The following is a 20,051-nucleotide window of genomic DNA, read 5'->3' as shown; positions in this document are numbered from 1 at the left end:
TAGCCCATAGGTCACCTAATCTTAATCTACTGCACAAAAATCATAACAACACATCCATAAACCTCATAGCTCTAAGTATCTTCTTTGCCCCTATCTCCATATGTGTCTCTGCTATGGGAGTCATCCAGATTTACTGACAATAACATAGGAGGATGCTTTGAAACGTCTCCACTGATGGACATGTGGGGATCGAGCCTGTGCCACTTTTTTGAGAGATACATTATCTCTGTTTATCTTTCTCGCTCTGTGTATCTGTTGGGTCCAGTTGGTCTTTTTTGGCCATGAACAAAGCCACTCAGGCATTGGTGACAGACTGCTACGTTGACTGGCCACACAGTCTCTGAGCTCACATGCTTTTTGTGGCTCTGTCTCTCAGAGCGGTGCCTCCCAAAAAAGACGCTGCATCATGGGGCCCACACTTTGGTACGTTCCCCCCTGATCCCATTCTTAAGGCCCAAACAGCAGCTGGAGAGATTAGAGAGGCGAGGACACCGACACACACACTTGCACTCTATTTCGCGGTGACACAGCCAGCCAGGACAGATCCAGTTCAGACTGGAGTGAGCTTTCATCAGGAGCACACTTTGACTGGACCCAGTACGTCCAAAAACCCTCGCCTGGCAAGGATCACCTCAACTGGACTCTGAATTTCCAATGACCCCTTATGTCCTTGGATTTCCAGCAACCTTACAGTGGACCTTGTCTTTTGTCGGAATCTCTCACATGCAACTCAATAACTGGTCTTTCTGTGGTAGTTAACTGACTCTGACTGGTCTGTGCTAATCACACCTTGGCCATGAGTTGTTTCGGGTACCGTCGAGAGCTGAGTAAGTACGAAGATGTCGACGAGGACGAGCTTCTGGCTTCCCTCAGCCCTGAGGAACTGGCTGAGTTGGAAAAGGAGCTGGCGGACATCGACCCTGATGCCAACGTGCCCATAGGACTCAGACAGAGAGACCAGACAGACAAGAGCCCAACGGGCACCTTCAGCAGAGAGGCCCTAATGAAGTATTGGGAAAATGAGACGCGTAAAATTCTGGAGGATGAGATCGGTGGAGGAAGCCCTAAACCGGTCAGTGGTGACATTTAATTAGATTTGCTTCGCATTTTTAAAATGTGCCAGAGGCAAAGCTAGCTTGTTTGAAGTTGTATCAGATGGAACACAGAACAGATTACTTAAAAAGCTAAAAGTAAGAAGTCATCTGAAGTACTAAAAAGATAACAAATGGTTCATTTTTCTTTAGTTGCCTTAAGCCATCTTCATTAGCCTTACAATATACATGTTACAAAAGTTTTAAAGAAAAGCAAATTCTCTTTCAATCCCTGAAAAATTTTATGTGACACAGGATGAGGAAGAAGAGGAGGAGAGTGTGACAGAGAGAAACAGTGAAGCAGAGGATGAAAAAGATGATGAAAATGAGAAAGAGCAGAAAAAGCATGAGAAACAAAAGGAGGAAGAAGAAGAAGAGGAAGAAGAAGAAGAAGAGGAGGACGAGGAGGAGGAGGATGATGAAGATGAAGAAGAGGAGGAGAGTGAGGAAGAGGAGGAAGCAGTAACAGAAGAGGAGGATGAGGAGGAAGAGGAGCAAGAAGATAGTAAAACAAAGCCTGAGCCCCCAAAGGATTCTGGGCCGCTGACATCACAGGCTGACACCCCAAAGCTACTAAAGCCTCTGAGGGTGGAGCCTATGAGACTGACCCCTCCCCCTCCACCTGCTGACCCCAACGCGTCCGGAAACCCCACTGTTGTCGACGAAGCTCTACAACGAGCCATTAATAACGACCCTGAACTCACAGAGGTTAATCTTAACAATATTGACGACATCTCGCAGGTACGAAAACAAAAAAATCTCTCAGTAAACCCTTCCCATATTCCTGCCCAAAATATAAATTACAAGACATTTTTCCTACTTACCTGTTGAGGAACTTTTACCCACACTGAACATCATGGGTGCATTTTATACTGTATGATTCAACATGTAGTTTGAGGGATTGTTAATCAGCAAAACTATAAACTATTTTAGCTAGCTAACTCTATTAGTTAGTGCTCATTAACAACTTTAGTAATTTGTTCAGTTTAGTCAGCTGGCACAAAATGTTTTTTTTATCATAAGGAGAAAGTCAAATTTGTAAGAATTGGTCCAAGAGTTGCAATTTGATTCAATTTTGCACCAAAAACCAACCATTTTCTCATGGCCTAATGAAGTGTGGTAGAGTTTGGGCAGTGGAAGACATGTTAGCCTTTAGCTTGCTAGCATCCTGCTCTCAGTTTTGATTGTATGCCAGATTATTTTTAGAACCAGACATCTTGCCAGGGTTATGTAAAAGAGATAATAGCTACATATTTGGTGCAAACATTTCATATGACTGGAGAACGGACAATAACATGGTGCCCTAACTCAATAACAAAAAAGTTTCTTATTGTTCCCTTGTCATCATACTGTGGTTAACTCAACGGTGGCAAAAAGGGATTCTAGTTAAAGTAACTATGGCTGTTTATTGTCCCGCTGAGTGGTTGTCAGATGTTCTGTAACTCCTTTCTTAGGAAACCCTCATCCGATTTGCTGAAGCACTGAGATCCAACACACATGTGCGGGTCTTCAGTCTTGCAAACACTCACGCTGATGATCCTGTGGCTCTGGCCATTGCTAAGATGCTGAGGGAGAACTCGTCCATCATCAGTCTCAATATAGAGTCTAACTATGTGACTGGGAAGGGTGTGATGGCGCTGGTTCAAGCACTTCCAGGAAACAATACCCTGACTGAGCTTCGATTTCACAACCAGAGACACATGTGTGGAGGACAGGTTGGTTTCTTTCTCTCATTCCTTCTATGAAGACATCCCTCTTGTCCACCTGCAAATATGTAATACTGTCTCCCTTGTTCAAACTGCCCCCCGCAGGTAGAAATGGAGATGGTGAAGATTCTGAGAGAAAACTACACCTTGATCAAACTGGGCTACCAGTTTAACCTCCCTGGTCCGAGGATGAGCATGACGGGAATCCTAACCAGGAACCAGGACCGCCAGAGACAGAAACGACTGCAGGAGCAGCGGCAGCAGCAGGGCCAGCAGGGGGCACTGGAGGGAGTCATTAACCCCAGAACCACTGCACTGGTACGTAACTTTTTTCTATGATAATATATGTTATAAAGTGTCTGACTTGTCTTTGTTCTCCATCACTGTTTTCAAAGTCCCTAACTCTGTGAGCCTCTACACATCAACTGACACTTAATTTTTACTCTTCAACTGACATTTTAACTGCTGTCACTGCTTACTTACCAGCTGACACTTCACCTATTTGCTGTCAGTGCACACACTTCAACTATCTCTGGCGCTTCAACTTCATTGCAACACTTCACCCAGTAGTACAACTGCTTTCATCTTGTGCACTTTAACTGACCGTTCAACTTCCTTCAGTGCTTATCAGTTAACATTTCAGCTGCTTTCACCTCTTACTCCTCAACTCTTCTACTTTCAGTGTTTACGTACAAACTGACAATTCAATTGCATACAGGGCTCAAAAATGAAAACCCTTTCAGCGCTTCAACTTTAACTGATACTTCGACTGCTTTGAAATCTCACATGCAAACAATTAACACCTGCAATTGTCAGCACACGCAAAAAACACTTCAGTTTCCCTCAGAAATGTTTGCCTTTTCTAGTTATCTATGTATTTGTAACTGTTGCCTCTCTTGCCTGTAGAAAGGAACACCAAGTTCATCACCATACAGCTCACCCAGAGCATCTCCTTGGTCCTCACCCAAACTCCCCCGGAGCGACCTGGCTAAAAAACAGATCCCTCCTGCTCCACCTCCTCCTCCCCCGCCTCCACCTCCACCTCCCCCACCTCCTCCCCCACCGCCTCTTCCACAGCAGGAGAAGAAGAAGCCCACCAGGATGATTGCAGAGGTCATCAAAGCACACGAGGCTGGCAGCAAGAAGGTGGCAAAGACGAAGGGGAAGAAGGGCAAGAAGGGGAAGACGAAGGAGTCGGGGAAGGGCGAGACAGGTAGCATCCTGAAGGAGCTCAAGAATGCGCTGAGGCCCATGGAGAGGAGAGGAGAGGAGGGCAGCAGGCCGTCCACACCAATGAGGTCGGCGCATGATCAGCTGATGGAATCCATCCGCACCAGCAGCATCCGCAACCTGAGACGGGTGAGTGGGATGACTAGTGGACATCCAAATGATGAGAGCCACCATTTGATTGGTTGAAATCTAAATTATTCACATATTACAGAGGAAGAGTTTAAAAGAAGAAATTAAAGAAACGTTTTCCTCCTTTGACAGACATAAAACTCTTGTTTTGTTTGTTGAGCAACTGGATGACAAGAACAATGATCAGGAACTCTTCTAAGCAATCAAGCAATGTACTTTCTGCAAAACTGGGATGTCTGCAGGCAAACTGAACAAGGAGAAGGTTTAATTTAGATGACGATGACAAAGAACCAGTGGTGTCTGAGTCATTTCTATGGCTGGTCTTGGTTAGGCAGGGAAAATGGTGCTTACCACCAGTCAGCACTGTGGCATGATCACAATGCTTTTACAGCCAGAGAGAGAGAGAGAGAGAGAGAGAGAGAGAGAGAGAGAGAGAGAGAGAGAGAGAGAGAGAGAGAGAGAGAGAGAGAGAGAGAGACAGAAAAGCCAACATAAAGCAGATAATAATGTCAGCCAAGCCAGTCAAGTATGCTCAACCAGAAGAGGAAGATAACTGATACAGAGAGAGAGAAAGAGGGAAGGAAAAAAAAACAATGAAACTGTTAGAGAACTAGAAAGAATTAAGAATACAAAAGTCTGTAAGCTCAATATGTTTGAGCTTTGTTTTTGTATTATTTCATGTGTGCATGCTATCTTTTTTTCTTAGCTCGTTACAATGTTAGAGTGGAAAATCAGCTCTGCCCTCAGATGGAGGGGTCTCCTAGCTGTGAAATTCCTGCCACTTTGTGCTGGTATTTATAGAAACTGTTCAGTGGAGCTTTGATAAAGACAGATATGACACGTTACCACAGCACGCGCCAATAACAAAGCCCACAAACACTATCGGTTGACACAACAGGGGACATCTTACACAGTTATGAGGCAGGGCTAAGGCTGACTTTATCCACATCTGGCTGCTTTTGTCTCTCCCAACACTATCTTTACTGTCACCACTCTATTTCCTAAAATATTCCTCAGAACTGCACTAAAAACTGACAACACTGCACTTTTTTTACAGGTGGAAATCCCACATCATCTACGATAATACAAAAGGAAAGAGATGAGGTCTATTTGTTGCCATGGAAATCGGGGAATGTGCATAACGACAGCGATGGAGTGACCGGCAACGATGAAAGCACAAGGTGATGAAAACATGTTACTGTGGAGGCAAAAATAACTGAATTCTTACTCATGAAAATGAAAATATGCTGGAAATTTGCACTGCTATACAGTAATAGCTTTACATTTGAATAATGTTAAAGTTTATGATATTTGTATTTAAATTTTGAAACAAGTTGTCTGAACTGTTTACTGATCAGTTTTCTAACTCACTGTTTTCTTGTAAACTTGTAAATATGATCTGTTGTTGGTTGAATTATGTGTTCATTTCTGAATATAGCCATTTGGTGTTTACAATCTTACCTGTCGAAGTATGTAGACTGTTTTATTCGGTTCCATTTAAAAGAAAAGGATCAAGCTTCTATGCAGAATCATATGCAGCATTACCACTTTAACTAAGTTTATTTATATCAGTGAGTCAGCTTACTGTTCAAGCACCACTGATGCATATTCCCTCTCCATCACATTCACAATACACCCACTCAGTTAGCACGTATAAGAGCTGGGCTTTTGCGCACTTTAAGCAATTCACAATGCATAACAAGTGCAGGCAAGAGGCATCAACTATAGTACATTATTACGAGGTAAAATGGGATATAGGATACTTTAAGGCTGCAGGAGGCAAAGGCTTTATGCAAATATACACTTGTTTCTCTCTCTCCCACCAACTAAAAAAGCATGTATTCTCTGTAATTGCTCATGTAACATTATAGACTGGGCACTTCTGCACCCACAGGAAAATGAAAATAAAGAACAAACTCGTCAAAATTTCAGTAAAGTAAGTAAAACAGAACTAGTCTGAACTCAGCCTGGGTCAGGGGGATCACCACAGGGATGATAGAGCAGAGTGTGACACCAAGACACTGAGAGATGGAAGCTATTAGATTTGGTCGTGCTAATCCTGGTCCTGCATTTGTTTACGTGTCTTGGGAGAGTTCTGTGACTCCTCAGTCCACAGAGCAGCTGTTCAAAGACAACACGGTCAAGGGCTTAGGGGTGGCAACAAGCAGAAAACTACAAATGACATTGCAACCGACCCTTTCCCAAAAGCAACCAGAGGTTTTTAGATTTATTTTCTAGATTTGTTTCTATTATAGGCATTCTATTGACCTCAGTATGGTAAGAAAAAATATGTGTGAACAATTGAAACTTGCACTAGAAAGGTATTTAAAATAGATAGTGCAACTGAAAGCATAGTTTATTTTGAAGTTTTGCATGCTTTCTGACTTTTGAGACTTGAGATTTGAATGCTGAACAGAAGCCTTGTTAATGCAGAAAGTTACCAAAGTTATATGATATTTTTTGTGATATCCATGATATATTGTTTTTTTCCCCTATGTTTCACAGTTTAAATATGCAATGATGATATGAATTTGGCATCAAAAAGCAATGATATTCTTTGAGCAATGGTCAATCTACAGTAGTAGAGTAGATTATAGGTAATTTGTAAAACAGTAATCTGAGTGTTTTATTCGTTCGGTTTGCATGAAAAAAGATAATTGAAGAGAAAATCCAACTTTAAATCAGACTTTTTCCTTTTTATTAGTTGGACAGAACTTATATTTGTTTGGGGTGAGTAAGCGGAGTACATGAATGCTCAATGGCCCTCCCAAGCAGCTCAGCATGCACAATGCATTCCTTTAGCTAAGTATCCTCAGAATAAAACTTCCTTTACTTAAGTACAGCACTTTGTCATATGTGTCAAACTGCCAATAGGGGAATCCCTCCATGAAATCTGTCATAAAATCTACAGACATCCTGTTTATAAGTGTGGTTTCTGCACTCAGGGTGGTCACTGCATTATCCTCATATAGAATTAAAGACGTTATATTTCAGGATGGACGGAGATTATCATGCTCTATAAGGAAATGTAATACCAGTCTCTGAACCGCAACAAAATGGTTACGTATGCAGGGTTTGCATTTATCCCTTTTACATTTATAGTAGATCCCTGAAACCGCTAAACTTCTCAGTCACAACACAGACGCATTTTGACCTTTGCGCTCCTCACTGAATTACGCACGCAGGGTTGCTGCTTTACAAATAAAAGCTTTTCTACATTGCTAATTTTTTTCTTTTCATAATACAAGATGGCGGCACACATGAGTGCAGCGGCTCTTTGCTCTGCAGTTACTTTACTGTTTAATATTTATTTATTTATTTATTTTAGTGTTGTGTGGTTGTGTGAAACTATGTTGTACTGTGTTTTTAATGTACCAACACGAGTAGCACTCCTTATTTCGTTGTATCTGCAGTACAATGACAATAAAGGCTTTCTGCATTCTACATTAAGCTACTAAAATGCTAATTGCTTCAAGTGCATTTAAAGGGCAATTTCAAGAATTGACCTAATATTCTACTTGTGACTTTATACTTAACAATAGCTAAGGTCAGATTATTGTACTCCTATGACGGCCCAAAGGTGATACAGGAAATAAATAAATAAGAAAATAATATTTTTATTTTTTTTAGCTAATTTATTCTTTTTTGGAACAAATTTAAATGTATGTATTTATTTTTTAATCAATCACAGTCATTCATTTATTGATATAATTTTTTCCTGTCACTTTTGAGCCTCCACAGCCATTAATACTGGTCAAGTTTTAAACATTATCTGTAAACCATACATTTAGTTACACTTTCACATTCAGTTTAACAAGAAAATTGTCCAGTATTGATTATATAATGCTGTATAAATAATGTCCATTAACCAGTTTTATGCTAATATGCTACATGCGTGCTGTAGCTTCTATAAAGCTTTTGACTTTCTGCATGTGTGTTTTGTTTGGGGTCACTATGGATGCACTGTACCCAAGCAGCGCTGCCACACTAGTGGAAAGTGCCATACCTGCTCTAATCCCTCTCATAAGCTCCACAGCAGAGAACTGATAGGGTCAGTGTGGTGTCAGCTGATGCGGACAATAACTAAAAATAAATGGTAAAGGAATACAATTAATAAAGCTATTGTGGTTATTATTGTTTTGTACACACAGTTGTTTACAGGGTAAATTCTTGTAGAGTTCAGACACATTTTTGGTTCCACTTTTTGTCCTTTTTTTTTTTTTCTTAGTATGTTTCACTGACTAATTTTTTCAGCTCGCATGCACCTAAAATAATAGTGAAGAGGAAATTCATGTGGCTTCATGTATACCTGGGAATAGATAAGATGGTAGTCGGCTGAGATGCCTGATCCAATGGTGACCGGTCCTGGCACACAAACTCTCTGTTCTCTATCCTTTCTCACAGTCTGTCTCACATACACAAGAGAAACAGGTTGAACTGACTGCCACATAAAAAATATAGGGATGTTCTCAACGTCCAACTATGTCTGTCTCTCTCACACACAAAGATATGCATTTATAGCTGTGTATTGCTATTAATAGACACATGATGGGTCAACAAAGAATCATGAATCATCATCACGCCTTTTGTTACTTTTCTTTTTTGGACACAGAACCTATCATGTCACACACATACGTTTCTACCTGGCATGGCGAAATGGTAGCAGTAAGGGATGTGATAATCCTCTGCTCAGCTGTTAATAGATCTGTCCAACTCTGTCTTGGCTATCTATTGCAGGTGATGAGGCCTGTATTACACACACACACACACACACACACACACACACACACAGACAAACTATGCACAGACTCAAACTACAGACTTGACAGACAAGATTGTGCTCTCTTCTACACATTAATGCTAAAACACTTAGTACTGTGATACCATATTAGTTTCAATGTTCAATCATGGTAACGGTAAAAGAGGCCCAAATACCAAAATATGTAAATATCAACCTTTTATTGGAGTGTACAATGTAAGAGTTCATTATTTGTCCAGCCTCTTTGATAAGGCTTGGCGTCCATAACATCTTATTAACCGAGTTACCTACAGAAGCTAACATCTGCGAAAACATGGCTAGGTTTTTCCCAAAAAAGTGTCATGATATTCGACAAAAGAGGTCAGTTCTTACATCCAACAAGTGGCAATTTGTCTCTCAAAGACAGAATTTAAAGAGGATGCCAACATTCCTCTTTTCACTGACTGGCAAACAGTGAAAAACCAAAATACAAAACAAAAACAAAAAAAAATAAAGGAAATTTAAAAATTAAAAAAAAAAAAAAATCAATATACCATTGTGTTATTATTGTGTACACAGTTGGAAAGATGTTTCTGAATTGGCTCTCCTATACCCAAAAACATGTTAGCGATGTTAGCATGCTGCTTGTCACCCTGTGCAAAATAAGCATTCCTCATTCAGAAATGCTAAATGCTAAGTTCTTAATTATATCTGCTAAATACTAGGCTGCTTAGTCGCTTGTCAATAATTGCATTTCTTACAAAATGTTAATGAGAATATTTAAAGGACAATGTTTTTAATCAATTAAACATCTTGACTTGCCATATAGCACTTGTTTAATGCTTAGATGCTTTTGTCTTTCAGTTAGGAAACAGACTAAAAATCATAATCTGCACAACTTTAGGCCAACCCATGAAGGCAGGTTAAGATTCATAATTTTGAATATTAAGCATATCGTAGAGCTAATATGCCTGCTGTAGTGTAAAGCGGGATGGCCAAGTTTTGTCCCTGACTATTAAAAGGTCCCAGTGTCCTGCAATGTGAAGATTTAAAGTGAGACTGCCTAACTTTTGAAAGAAGAAAACAAAGTCTTCTTCATACAAATGAAAAGTTAAATTAATAGGCAATAAAACACACTCTTGCTCAATAGAAGACACTCAGGAGTTTTGCTGTCAAAGGTGCAATGTGTAGGATTTAGTGGGATCTAGCAGTGAGGTTGCAGATTGCAACAAACCGATAGCCCCTCCCTCTCCAAGCATGTAGGAGAACCTACAGTGGCTGTTTGGTTTATCCGTTCTGGGCTACTGTAGAAACATGGCGGTGCAACATGGTGAGCTCCGTGGAAGATGACCCGCTCCCTATGTAGATATTAAGGGCTCATTCTAAGGTAACGAAAACACAATCATTCTTCAAGTCTGTTCAGCTAGATGTCACTAAATTCTACACACTGCCCCTTTCTTGGTCTGGTATGACCAGTTAGCTAAGATGGCTAATGTTATCAAACTTAGCTACTGTTTTATAACACATTACTGATTCACTTCAACAACTTCATGACTTTTCTGCCTTTGTGCTTCTGTTTGAGTTTTACATTTTAGCATTTAGCATGATCTCAAATGGTAACTTGTGCTAGCAGTAGCTGCTGTTGAGCAAAAGTTACATGGTCTTGCTTTAAAGTGAGAAACACCTCCACGTTATGCCATATTTAAAGGAACTGCTGAAATAACAGCTATAAATAGATTTCTTTCTCCAACTTATCTTGCTAGTATTTGGAGTTTACCACACTTGGACAATCTCAGGAGAGTTGTCATTCACTCCAAGTAAACAAAGTCATTTTTAAATCTAGTGTTCTTAAATCCGGTGTTTTGAGTATTGTCCTTTGTGGCAAATCTTCCATTAAATTACACACATTTCAAGAATTACTTGTTAATATTATTTAAAGGACCAGTGTGTAATATTTAGTGGCACGTAATGGTGAGGTTGCAGACTGCAACCAACTGATAACCCCTCACCCTCCCCTTCCAAGCACGTTCTGGGCTACTGTAGAAACATGGCGGTACAACATGGCAGGCTCTGTGGGAGAGGACCTGCTCCCTATGTAGATATAAAGGGCTCCTTCTGAGGTAACGAAAACACAATTCTTATTTTCAGGTGATTGTACACTAATTAAAAAATATTTATTAATACTATATTCCATTTCTGCCAAGTCCGTTACGCTGGATGCCACTAAATTCTACACATTGCACCTTCAACCCAAATTTGGATGCATGTTCACATTCAATCACTGGCTCTTTGTAGGGAAAAACTGCCCACTGTCTGAGTTCTTTAGATAAGCAATTCCTATATTACACTTCATTATTTACTAGTTAGTCAGGAAAATATTGATACTTGTTTTATTATGCATAATGCCATGGATCTAATGTTTCTCCCTACGCTGCATCAGCACTTAGTGTCTACAACAGGAAGAACTGGAAGAACACAACTTTAGCCCAGCTGTTTTTGTACAGTAACTTAGCATATGGACCCATTATAAGCATCAGGTGTGTAAAACTAAAATGTCTTTATTCCTCAAGCTTTACATGATGAATGTCCTGATTCAAACAAACAGGCATTTATTAATGCTCTGCTCGCTACTGTAAAAAATAAAAAGATTAAAAAAAAAAAATACACAATTTCAACTGAATGTAGTGTGACTGACAAAAAAAAAAAAAACCCAACTAAAATTCACAACAGAGCCAGCCTTAAGACTGTGGGCTACCTCCATGCGTGTAGTCTGTAGTGTGATGTGTTAACGGTTAAAAATGCTTAATGTCAAAGTGTATTTTGCCTGGTATCTTAAAGCATATGTATGTTTCATAATGATACAGACCTGAAAATGTCCTGTACTCATGCAGCGAGTCTCCTCTTTCAATCTGTGCAAAAATATAACAAGACTCAAACTCTGGAGCAAATTTACAGTCAACAGCAAATGAAGCTAAATATTCCAAAAAGCATTTCTTTTTTTTCTTCTTCTTTGTTTTAAGAAAATATGAGTGCTAAACTAGGATCATTTGAATAAGTAAAAATAAACTACAGAGCAATAGGGTATGAAAATAGTTAATTTTTTTTCTTCCTCCTGACGAACAATGATGACATGATGAAGGATTTGTGGCAACTGGTTTTGTAAGCCCTCCTCCTTCAATCACTGACCAAAAGAAAAAAAACAAAAACAAAAAAACATTCAACTCTAAAGGTTCAAGAGACAACTTGATGTAAAATTGCACGTTATTCTGGGAACACGGGATAGCAAGAGAACACGAGAGTGACACGGGGAGAGAACATGTGATGGGAGGAAGCAGACATGAAAGATGGTTGAGATGGTTGACAGATGGAGGAGATAAATAGCAAAGAGTTGGGGATGTGGGAGGAGGAGAAAGATACAGAGAGATGGGATGAACAGAGGAAAAGCAGAAGACAGTTAAAATGCGAGATGTGACGTATTGCTACTAAGAGAATGAGATGGAGCTGACAGACAAACCAAGTGAACATGACGAAGATGAAGAAACAACAAACTAAGATATGAGAATGACAAACTTTAACAGATTAAATGAGGTATTGCACAGATTAATAAAAAAAGCATAAAGGCAACAAAAATATACAGCAAATTGATAGAACATTTACATTTATAATTTGAAATTAAAGATTTCTTTTTAGAAAGACAAGAACAATTTTAGTGTCAATCATCCCGAGGGGGGTTGGGGAAGGGATAAAAAAAAATAATAAAGAAAAAAAAAAATCGCTAGTCATCCCATTCATCCTCATCCTCAAAGTCCTCATCATCTTCATCATCGTCGTCGTCATCTGTGGAAGAGAAGAAGACCTTCATATGAAGTCAACTGAAACAGCTCAGAAAAGATGTTTTTTTTCCACACTAATTCAGGCAATGTTATATTTTCTAAAGTACTCTCCTTCCCTGATGAAATTCATATTTGTTTGGGATAACAAGTACTTCATAAATACATTTTTATATTAACACTACATATACATTTACATTTTTGACTTTGTACCTTCTTTGAATCTATTTTAAGGAGTACTTTCAAGCAGGACAGAAAAGTTTCCTTTACAGAAAAGGCCAAAAAGTGGAAAAAAGAAATCACAAGGTACATGAGGAAGTGGGGAAAGTCTGATTTATATATTGGCGACAAAGTGTCATCTGACGTACCGTAAATGACGCAAAGTCTAGAGGTCTAATGTTAAGCCAACACATTGAGTTCCTGCAAGTGGTGTCAAGGAACTGCCCTATTTTTTAAGAGAAGTTTTACTTGCGTTGGCGGGGGGGCATGTTGTTTCATGTACCAGTGAGGCCAAGAAATACAATCCAAATAGGCTGGTTTGAGAAATAGATCCATTATTTTACAGGCCAAATAACTACACAGCGGTTTGTAATAATAAGAGAGAGACAAGGTTAACTCTGGAAGGTTATCAAGATGTATAAATCACTTAGTAACAAGTACAAGCGGCAATAATGTTAACAAGTAATTTACATGGAATGAACACGTATGTTTTGATTGGCCGATGTAGCACCGAGCTAGATGACTTTTTTACCTCTGCGTCAGCACTTATTATTATTATCAGTTGCTTTGGGCGAAAGCTAAATGAATGTAATATAATACAAAGTAAAGTAAGTTTCATGGTAAAAATCTTGGTTTTCTACTGTACATGACAGGAGACAGGGGGGTACTCTGAAAATATCATTGATGTCCACTGAAGCTCAAATTAAACTTAAAAACAAAAATTTTATGAACAGAGCAGATGGTAGATATGTCTATATATACCTGAACAGTGAATAGCCTTGTTCCTTCTCTTCATCACCTCCATCAAGGCCCCTACGATGCCTGCCGATGGGGCCGGGGTGGAAGGAGATGTATCAACATTGTCCTCCCTCTGTGGAGAAGATGGCATGAGCAGCCACAGTTAAAGCACAGGATACTCACTAATATACATAATTAGTAGGGAGGTGAGTTATATGTGACTGATGAATACTTACAGATTTAAGTTGGATTCCTTGTCGGATTTGGTCCAGAAGTGCGTCTCTGCCCGTGCTGGACACCGGCCTCTCTTTCTGTTCCACCTTCTTCAGCTGGGTGCCTTCTCTGATCTGACTCAGCAATGCCGACTTGCCGGGGACACTGCTGTCCCCTCCGTTGTCCTCTGTGGGCAGCGGAGGAGGAGCAGGGGGTGGGGGGCCGGGAGGCGGCGGAGGAGGAGGAGGAGGGGGAGGAGGTGGTGCTCCGGTGCTAGATGGAGTTGAGGATGAGGGGGGAGGTGGAGGCGGGGGAGGCGCCACAGGAATTGAGGCATGGGCTGGTGGAGGAGGAGGCGGGAGAGAACCTCGGCTGGGCGGGGGAGGCGGTGGAGCGGACATGCCTGGTCGGGATGGAGGGGGAGGTGGGGGCGCGGAGATGGGAGCTCTGGAAGGGGGAGGTGGTGGGGCACCTCGCCCCCGGGCAGGGGGAGGGGGAGGAGGAGGGGCTGAGCTGTGGTGTGGGGGTGGGGGAGGAGGGCCGCCGCCTCTGGATGGAGGGGGCGGAGGAGCTGAAGAGAAAAACAAACAAACAAAAAAAACAGGTTAAAAAAGGGAAAATTTGTAATGATCACTATGCATCATTCAGAGTTCACACTGCAGCCTTGAAGAAGACACAGATGTATTTTTTTTACATTCATTAAGGGATTCAGGAGTTTTAAAGTTTTCACAGCATATCTGTCCAAAATGCTCGTCAGTTCTCCATTTGTTGCTTTCATCTTTGCATCATGCTGTTAAAAAATTAAACCACTGGGGGCAGCCTTCTTGCATATAACTTGTGTTAATTTTGTTAAAACTGTGACATAATATATTTGCTTTTTCCATGACAAAGATGAGACGGTGATGAGATGAAACTGAATTCTGAAATTGAGAATCTGAATAGAAGAACCAGGGATTCGTTTTAAACATGCTTTTCAATTTGCCTTATTGATTCTTAAAAGCTAGTTTGGGCCTAATGCGCTTCAGTCAACTGCTGGTTAAAAAAAGCGTCAGTTCACATGCAAAGTGTTTACAATATGGCAGACCAGAAGTAGAGTTTACAAGTGTGATAAAGCTTCACGTAATGCTAAGACAGGAGTCACACAGAAAAAAAGTAATCATTGCACTAGGACTGGGCAATATATCGATATAATAATATATATTATATAAATGATATGAGACTAGATATCATAATATTGTGATATGGCATAAGCGTCGTCTTTTCCTGGTTTTAAAGGCTGCATTACAGTAAAGAGATGTAATTTTCTGAACTTACCAGACTGTTCTATTATTCACCTTTACCTACTTAGTCATTATATCCACATTACTGATGATTATTTATCAAAGCACCAGTAGTCATCCCTACAATATTGTCACAATATCGATATCGAGGTTTTCAGTCAAATGTTTGATTCTATCCATATTGCCCAGCCCTACATTGCACAACAATAATTTCATGAAAGGGAGGAAGTCTGTCTAACACGACTAAGCATTTTTGAAAGCTGCATTTTTTAATGTCTCCAGCTGTAGTTACAATGCCCTAGAGTCAGAAAATTATAGCACATCCAACTCAAGTGAAATCAAGTGTAGAACAGCAAACACTGAACTACATAGGTAACCGCAACAACCTCACAAACTTTGGTTGAATTCTTATTAGATTCATATTACAACTCTACATGCACAGCCATGAGCTGTCACAGCAGGTCATGCATAGAAACCTACCGCTCCACCTGGGCGGACCTGGGGGATAAAACCACCACACTTGTTAGATTGTCTTAAAATGACAATCAACCCTTTTAAAAAGGCATTTTCACATGGACAGTGCCCTGCAAAAACATGTGCATAGATCACATTTAACAAAAATATTTTTGACATCATGTGATGAGTTGTACCTTTTCTAACCATCTACCCTTTTTGAATTATGTTTTGCACAGGCTCAAGATCTTTCACCTACATCTCTTCTTTGTAAATCCTCTTAATTCACTTTTGCTGCTATATGAGTAAACATGATCTTCAGAGCAATAAGATATGATGTTGCTTCTGTGCCTTACCTTGTCTCCGTAGCTCATTTTTGACAGCCTCTACTCCTCCTTTCTTCTCGATGAAGTCATAGATGACCTTAGAGGTCTCCTTGTCCTTCAGCTGAGCCTCAGAGATGCCACACATATCAAACAGGTTCTTCAGCTCAGGGTCCAAATTATTTAACTGAAAGGAGAAAACAGAGGAAGACAAGCCATTTTGATAAATGCATCTATTCAATCTGCTCAGGATGGACAATCAGAAACAGTTACCACAGTGGTAATCAAATTCTTAACCCTGGAAAAGGAACCGCTGTGCTTTACTAATTGGGTTATGTGAGGCTGCAGAAATACAAACAGACATGGTAAATAGCAAGAAATACAAGGCATTTCATAAATGTGTGACATAAGAAGGCATTAATTCATCCTCCTGCACATTGCTAGAAGCTTCAAATGAATAAATTCCTCAATTTCCAATACTGTTAAAACTGACTGACATTTCCTAATCAGGCAGAGTTTCCCTGTCAGTCAATAGGGCCAACAGCAACAGTGCATCAGACTTAATGAATCAAGAGCGATACAACTGATCATTCTCCTTGTTTACAATTTTCTTAGAGTTCTATTGATATTACTTGTAAATATTTCTGCAAATATTCTGAATTCAAACTACAGTATCTTCAGTTTACCGGCTCATGTATAAACACATTCCTGCACATACATAATCACATGCCCTACATGTTAAGATCTGTGATGTTATCTCACTGGTTTTTATCTGTATTTATGAGCTTTACAGCTCAGTAACACATTATTTGACCGACATGTGAAAAGTTAAGTGTGGTCATTTAGGATTACAGGGGATGTTGGAAAAAGCAGGATAACCCAGTTTGAGACTGGCTGTTAGAAATCTGTTCAACCATGTAAACCGTTTTACACAAGAGCTGAATGTAAGAAGTAACTTGTAGTGTCACATTTTGTTTTGTGAGAACATTTTCAGCTAACCCTGTAAGATTGCTCAGAAGGAGACCACAATGTCACCCGTTATGCTGCCACCTAGTGGCATGGGGTAGCACTATGAGGTTGGCACCCAGGAAGAAAGTAGATCTCACTAACTCAGATCTGAGCACAAGTTAAAACAAGCCTGTTACCAAAGTTTCACCTTCAACCATTTCCGTTTGTTTTTTGTTGCCAGCTCAGATAATAAAGAAAGGAACTAAAGCCACAAACAATACACTCTTTATTTAATAGTGTCAATATGTTCTGTTTCTGGATAAACTGTGTGATGGTGCACCAATGCCACAAAGTATATCCTCATGTCACGATTTGAATTGTGTGAATACTGTGACGAAAACTACAAAACTTTTCAAAGTGTTTGCTACTTAAAAAAGATGATCCTTTTAAAAGGTAGGACTTTAAAGTATTTCATCTTTTCAATCCTTGTGATGTAAGGATTGAAGAGAAAAGAGACAAATTTAGCTGGTAAGACTATAAAATATACTGCCTGCTCATTTGTGCTTCAGCTTTAAGCTGGAGGATTTGAGAAGTGAGTAAGCTTTGTTTGAATGACGTCACCCGTTCAAATCAATCCTTGAAAGCATTAACTTATGAAACCAAATCATCTGAAATTCATCTTTTTTTTCCCCGTTTAGAGATACAGTAAGTCCTCTGACCCGTATGATCTCATGCTCATCATCCAGCAGCCATCATAATTACTGATGATGCTTTTTGGGAATGAGTCCATGGATTATGCAGATGCAGGTTGATTCTCTTCCCTCCGAAATCTCCTTGTGTAACCCTACTGATGACTTGGCTATGCAGCTCAGCTTTAATATTTTGGTCCTGATAGTAAATTTGAAAAATCCATCTATAAGAGGGATGTCTGACTGACAAACAGATTAACTATAGGCCATGTTTTAAGAACATGTAGAGGTCACATACTCCTTCTTGTGCAGTCACATCGACATTACAATCTATAAATTATACTTACATCGAAACCTGTATTTGGATCCCATCCTACATGCCCAATGTGCCTGTGAGAAAAGAAAAATGGAAAGCTTTTGAGATCATGTAAAAGTTAAAAAGAGGAGAGGAGAGGGCTGAAGAGATATACAGTACATTCCTGAAAGCACAGCACAGATTTCCCTGTATTACTAATCATGCTACACACTGCATAGGATTAATACCTCCCACACATTCACCAGCACTTGTGATGTTTGTGGACGAGTGGGCGATGGGGATGAGCTGGACCCTGGGCCAATATGTCATATAGGAGTTAATCAAATATGTTATGTATGAAATTTGGTGGATTTGTAGAAGTGGTGATAGAAATGTTTTGCAACAAATCCAAAATGCTGGGAATCTGTTCTGGTGCAAAGGGGTGCAGCCCAGACTGACAGATCTATCCAAGGCATCCTAAAAAGCTAAACTATGGTCAGTGTTAATCCATCACCTGAACTGGACCCAACCCTGCTAGTGCCCAGCGACTCACTGGAAGTTGCTCGGTGTGCCGATGTCTGCCTTGGTCAACCTCTTCTTCTTCCCTTTGGTCTTTTTCTCCCTCTTGGGGAAGGAGGAGTGCACCATGTTGTTCATCTGAGAGTTGTTATGGTAACGCTGAACACCGCTGATCTCTGGGTTTTTGATGTCAACGGTGGCCATGGGCAACGTCGGGCCTGGAAAATGATCGACACAGTATTAAAGTTACAGTTTATATAATACAGCAGTTTATCAGACTATAGAGAAAAAACTGGGTTGAGAGGTTTCCCATTACATACATCTTAAGGAGTACAAGAATTTTTAATGGAGTCTGGCATAACTGTGACAACAGTGACGTGTTGAGTCTAACAGTTCATAAAAAAATGATAAGACCTTGGCTCCATGTTGAAATCCAAGCACAGGGCATTTCAGGGCCAGCAATGTTCTTCCAATTATGTTCAGTAATCCATTATTTAACAACTATTACATACTTCACCTGGCTCAGAGAGAGCACTGGGAATTCTTTTTTAAAAGACAGAACTGAAGCTGACACAAAACATTATTACCAAAGACTTACAATGTCTTAGAGATAAAGATATATGAAAATCTGTGGTAAAACTTGTTCTGTCAGTTTGGTGACCTGCCATCATTTACAAACAACATTCATTCTGAAGTGAGTTCACTTTGGCATCTGGTGCATTGCTCGGTCAATCATCCAAACTGTCAGTTACTGTAAATGAATATTTCTAAAATATATTTAAACTTTAGTATAGGAAACAATAATAACAAGTTACAGATTAAGAATATAAAATTCACAAAACAAAATGTTGTGTGTTTGTGTTTATATATTAGTGTAATGAAGAGTAGAAATATGACTATATTTTTCAAATTTGTGAAGTTGATTTAGACTAGACACAGGCAGCCCAGACATAACCACATATGACATAACCACACATGGTAACGAGAACTGCAAACAAGTAATCACCATGAACCAGCACTAACAGTAAATCCACCATACGCATGCAGCCAATTAACATGGATTTCATATCAACGATAAGGCATCAACACACTGCAAAATGTCCTCCAACAGTTCAACTGCTGGACTAATAGTCAGTGTTTTAGTAAATTATTGCGCCTAACATCAATGCTATTTATCTCCAGCTTGTAGATTTGTACTAATGTGGATTTTGAGTCAACAAAGTCGTTCTCAATGTATTCACCAAAAGTATCACACTCAAGGAAAACAGAGTCAGCGTAGTTTCATTGCCACTGTGATTCCTATCAGGATCTCATACCTTTGACACTCTCACTACAGGGACTTTTTGGTGTTTTGCTGGGTGAAGGTGAAGCTGATCGACTGCGTCGCCGTCTCACCCTGTCCCAAATACACCCACCATCTCTTGCTCTGCAGGTGGTCATGCTGACATCGAGAAGCATTTTACCAACCAAGTTGCACGTTCGCTCTTCGGGGCAAACGGAGAGCCGAGCGGTGGGGTCGGAGAGAGATGGGTAAAGTTCATCCTGAGGGAGAACCAGGCAGTGTAAGGAGGACAGGCAGCTACCTGGGCTCAAACCTCCACCTACTGCTGCTCCTCCTCCTCCGCCCCCTTCACATCCGAGTTCTTCAGA

General features: G+C 40.1%; 2 protein-coding genes across 5 annotated transcripts in view; one reads left to right on the top strand and one right to left on the bottom strand.

Annotated features, from left to right (window-relative positions):
• The first annotated feature begins 540 nt into the window (after positions 1–540).
• On the top strand, positions 541–5,354 carry lmod2b (leiomodin 2 (cardiac) b). The gene is made up of 6 exons (XM_067582241.1): positions 541–1,072; positions 1,347–1,832; positions 2,546–2,806; positions 2,903–3,115; positions 3,704–4,156; positions 5,214–5,354. The coding sequence occupies exons 1-6, from the start codon at positions 797–799 to the stop codon at positions 5,238–5,240; spliced, it is 1,716 nt and encodes a 571-aa protein (XP_067438342.1). The 5' UTR covers positions 541–796; the 3' UTR covers positions 5,241–5,354.
• Positions 5,355–7,311: 1,957 nt separating this feature from the next.
• The window catches only part of waslb (WASP like actin nucleation promoting factor b), a 29,508-nt gene continuing 16,768 nt past the window's right edge, over positions 7,312–20,051 (bottom strand). For 2 of the 4 annotated variants that reach the window (XM_067582242.1, XM_067582244.1), the window contains 7 exons: positions 18,436–18,619; positions 17,935–17,977; positions 15,984–16,137; positions 15,655–15,672; positions 13,918–14,465; positions 13,706–13,814; positions 7,312–12,731 (listed from right to left, as the gene is read on the bottom strand). In XM_067582242.1, coding sequence (XP_067438343.1) covers positions 12,670–12,731; positions 13,706–13,814; positions 13,918–14,465; positions 15,655–15,672; positions 15,984–16,137; positions 17,935–17,977; positions 18,436–18,619 — 1,118 coding nt within the window. In that variant the 3' untranslated portion in view covers positions 7,312–12,669. The remainder of the gene's footprint in view (positions 12,732–13,705; positions 13,815–13,917; positions 14,466–15,654; positions 15,673–15,983; positions 16,138–17,934; positions 17,978–18,435; positions 18,620–20,051) is intronic. The other 2 variants (XM_067582243.1, XM_067582245.1) reach the window with 1 other exon arrangement.

Source organism: Thunnus thynnus, chromosome 23 (genome assembly GCF_963924715.1).
Source record: "Thunnus thynnus chromosome 23, fThuThy2.1, whole genome shotgun sequence".
Taxonomy (NCBI): domain Eukaryota; kingdom Metazoa; phylum Chordata; class Actinopteri; order Scombriformes; family Scombridae; genus Thunnus; species Thunnus thynnus.
Note: the sequence above shows the minus strand (reverse complement) of the source record. Positions and strands in the feature narration are given on the sequence as shown.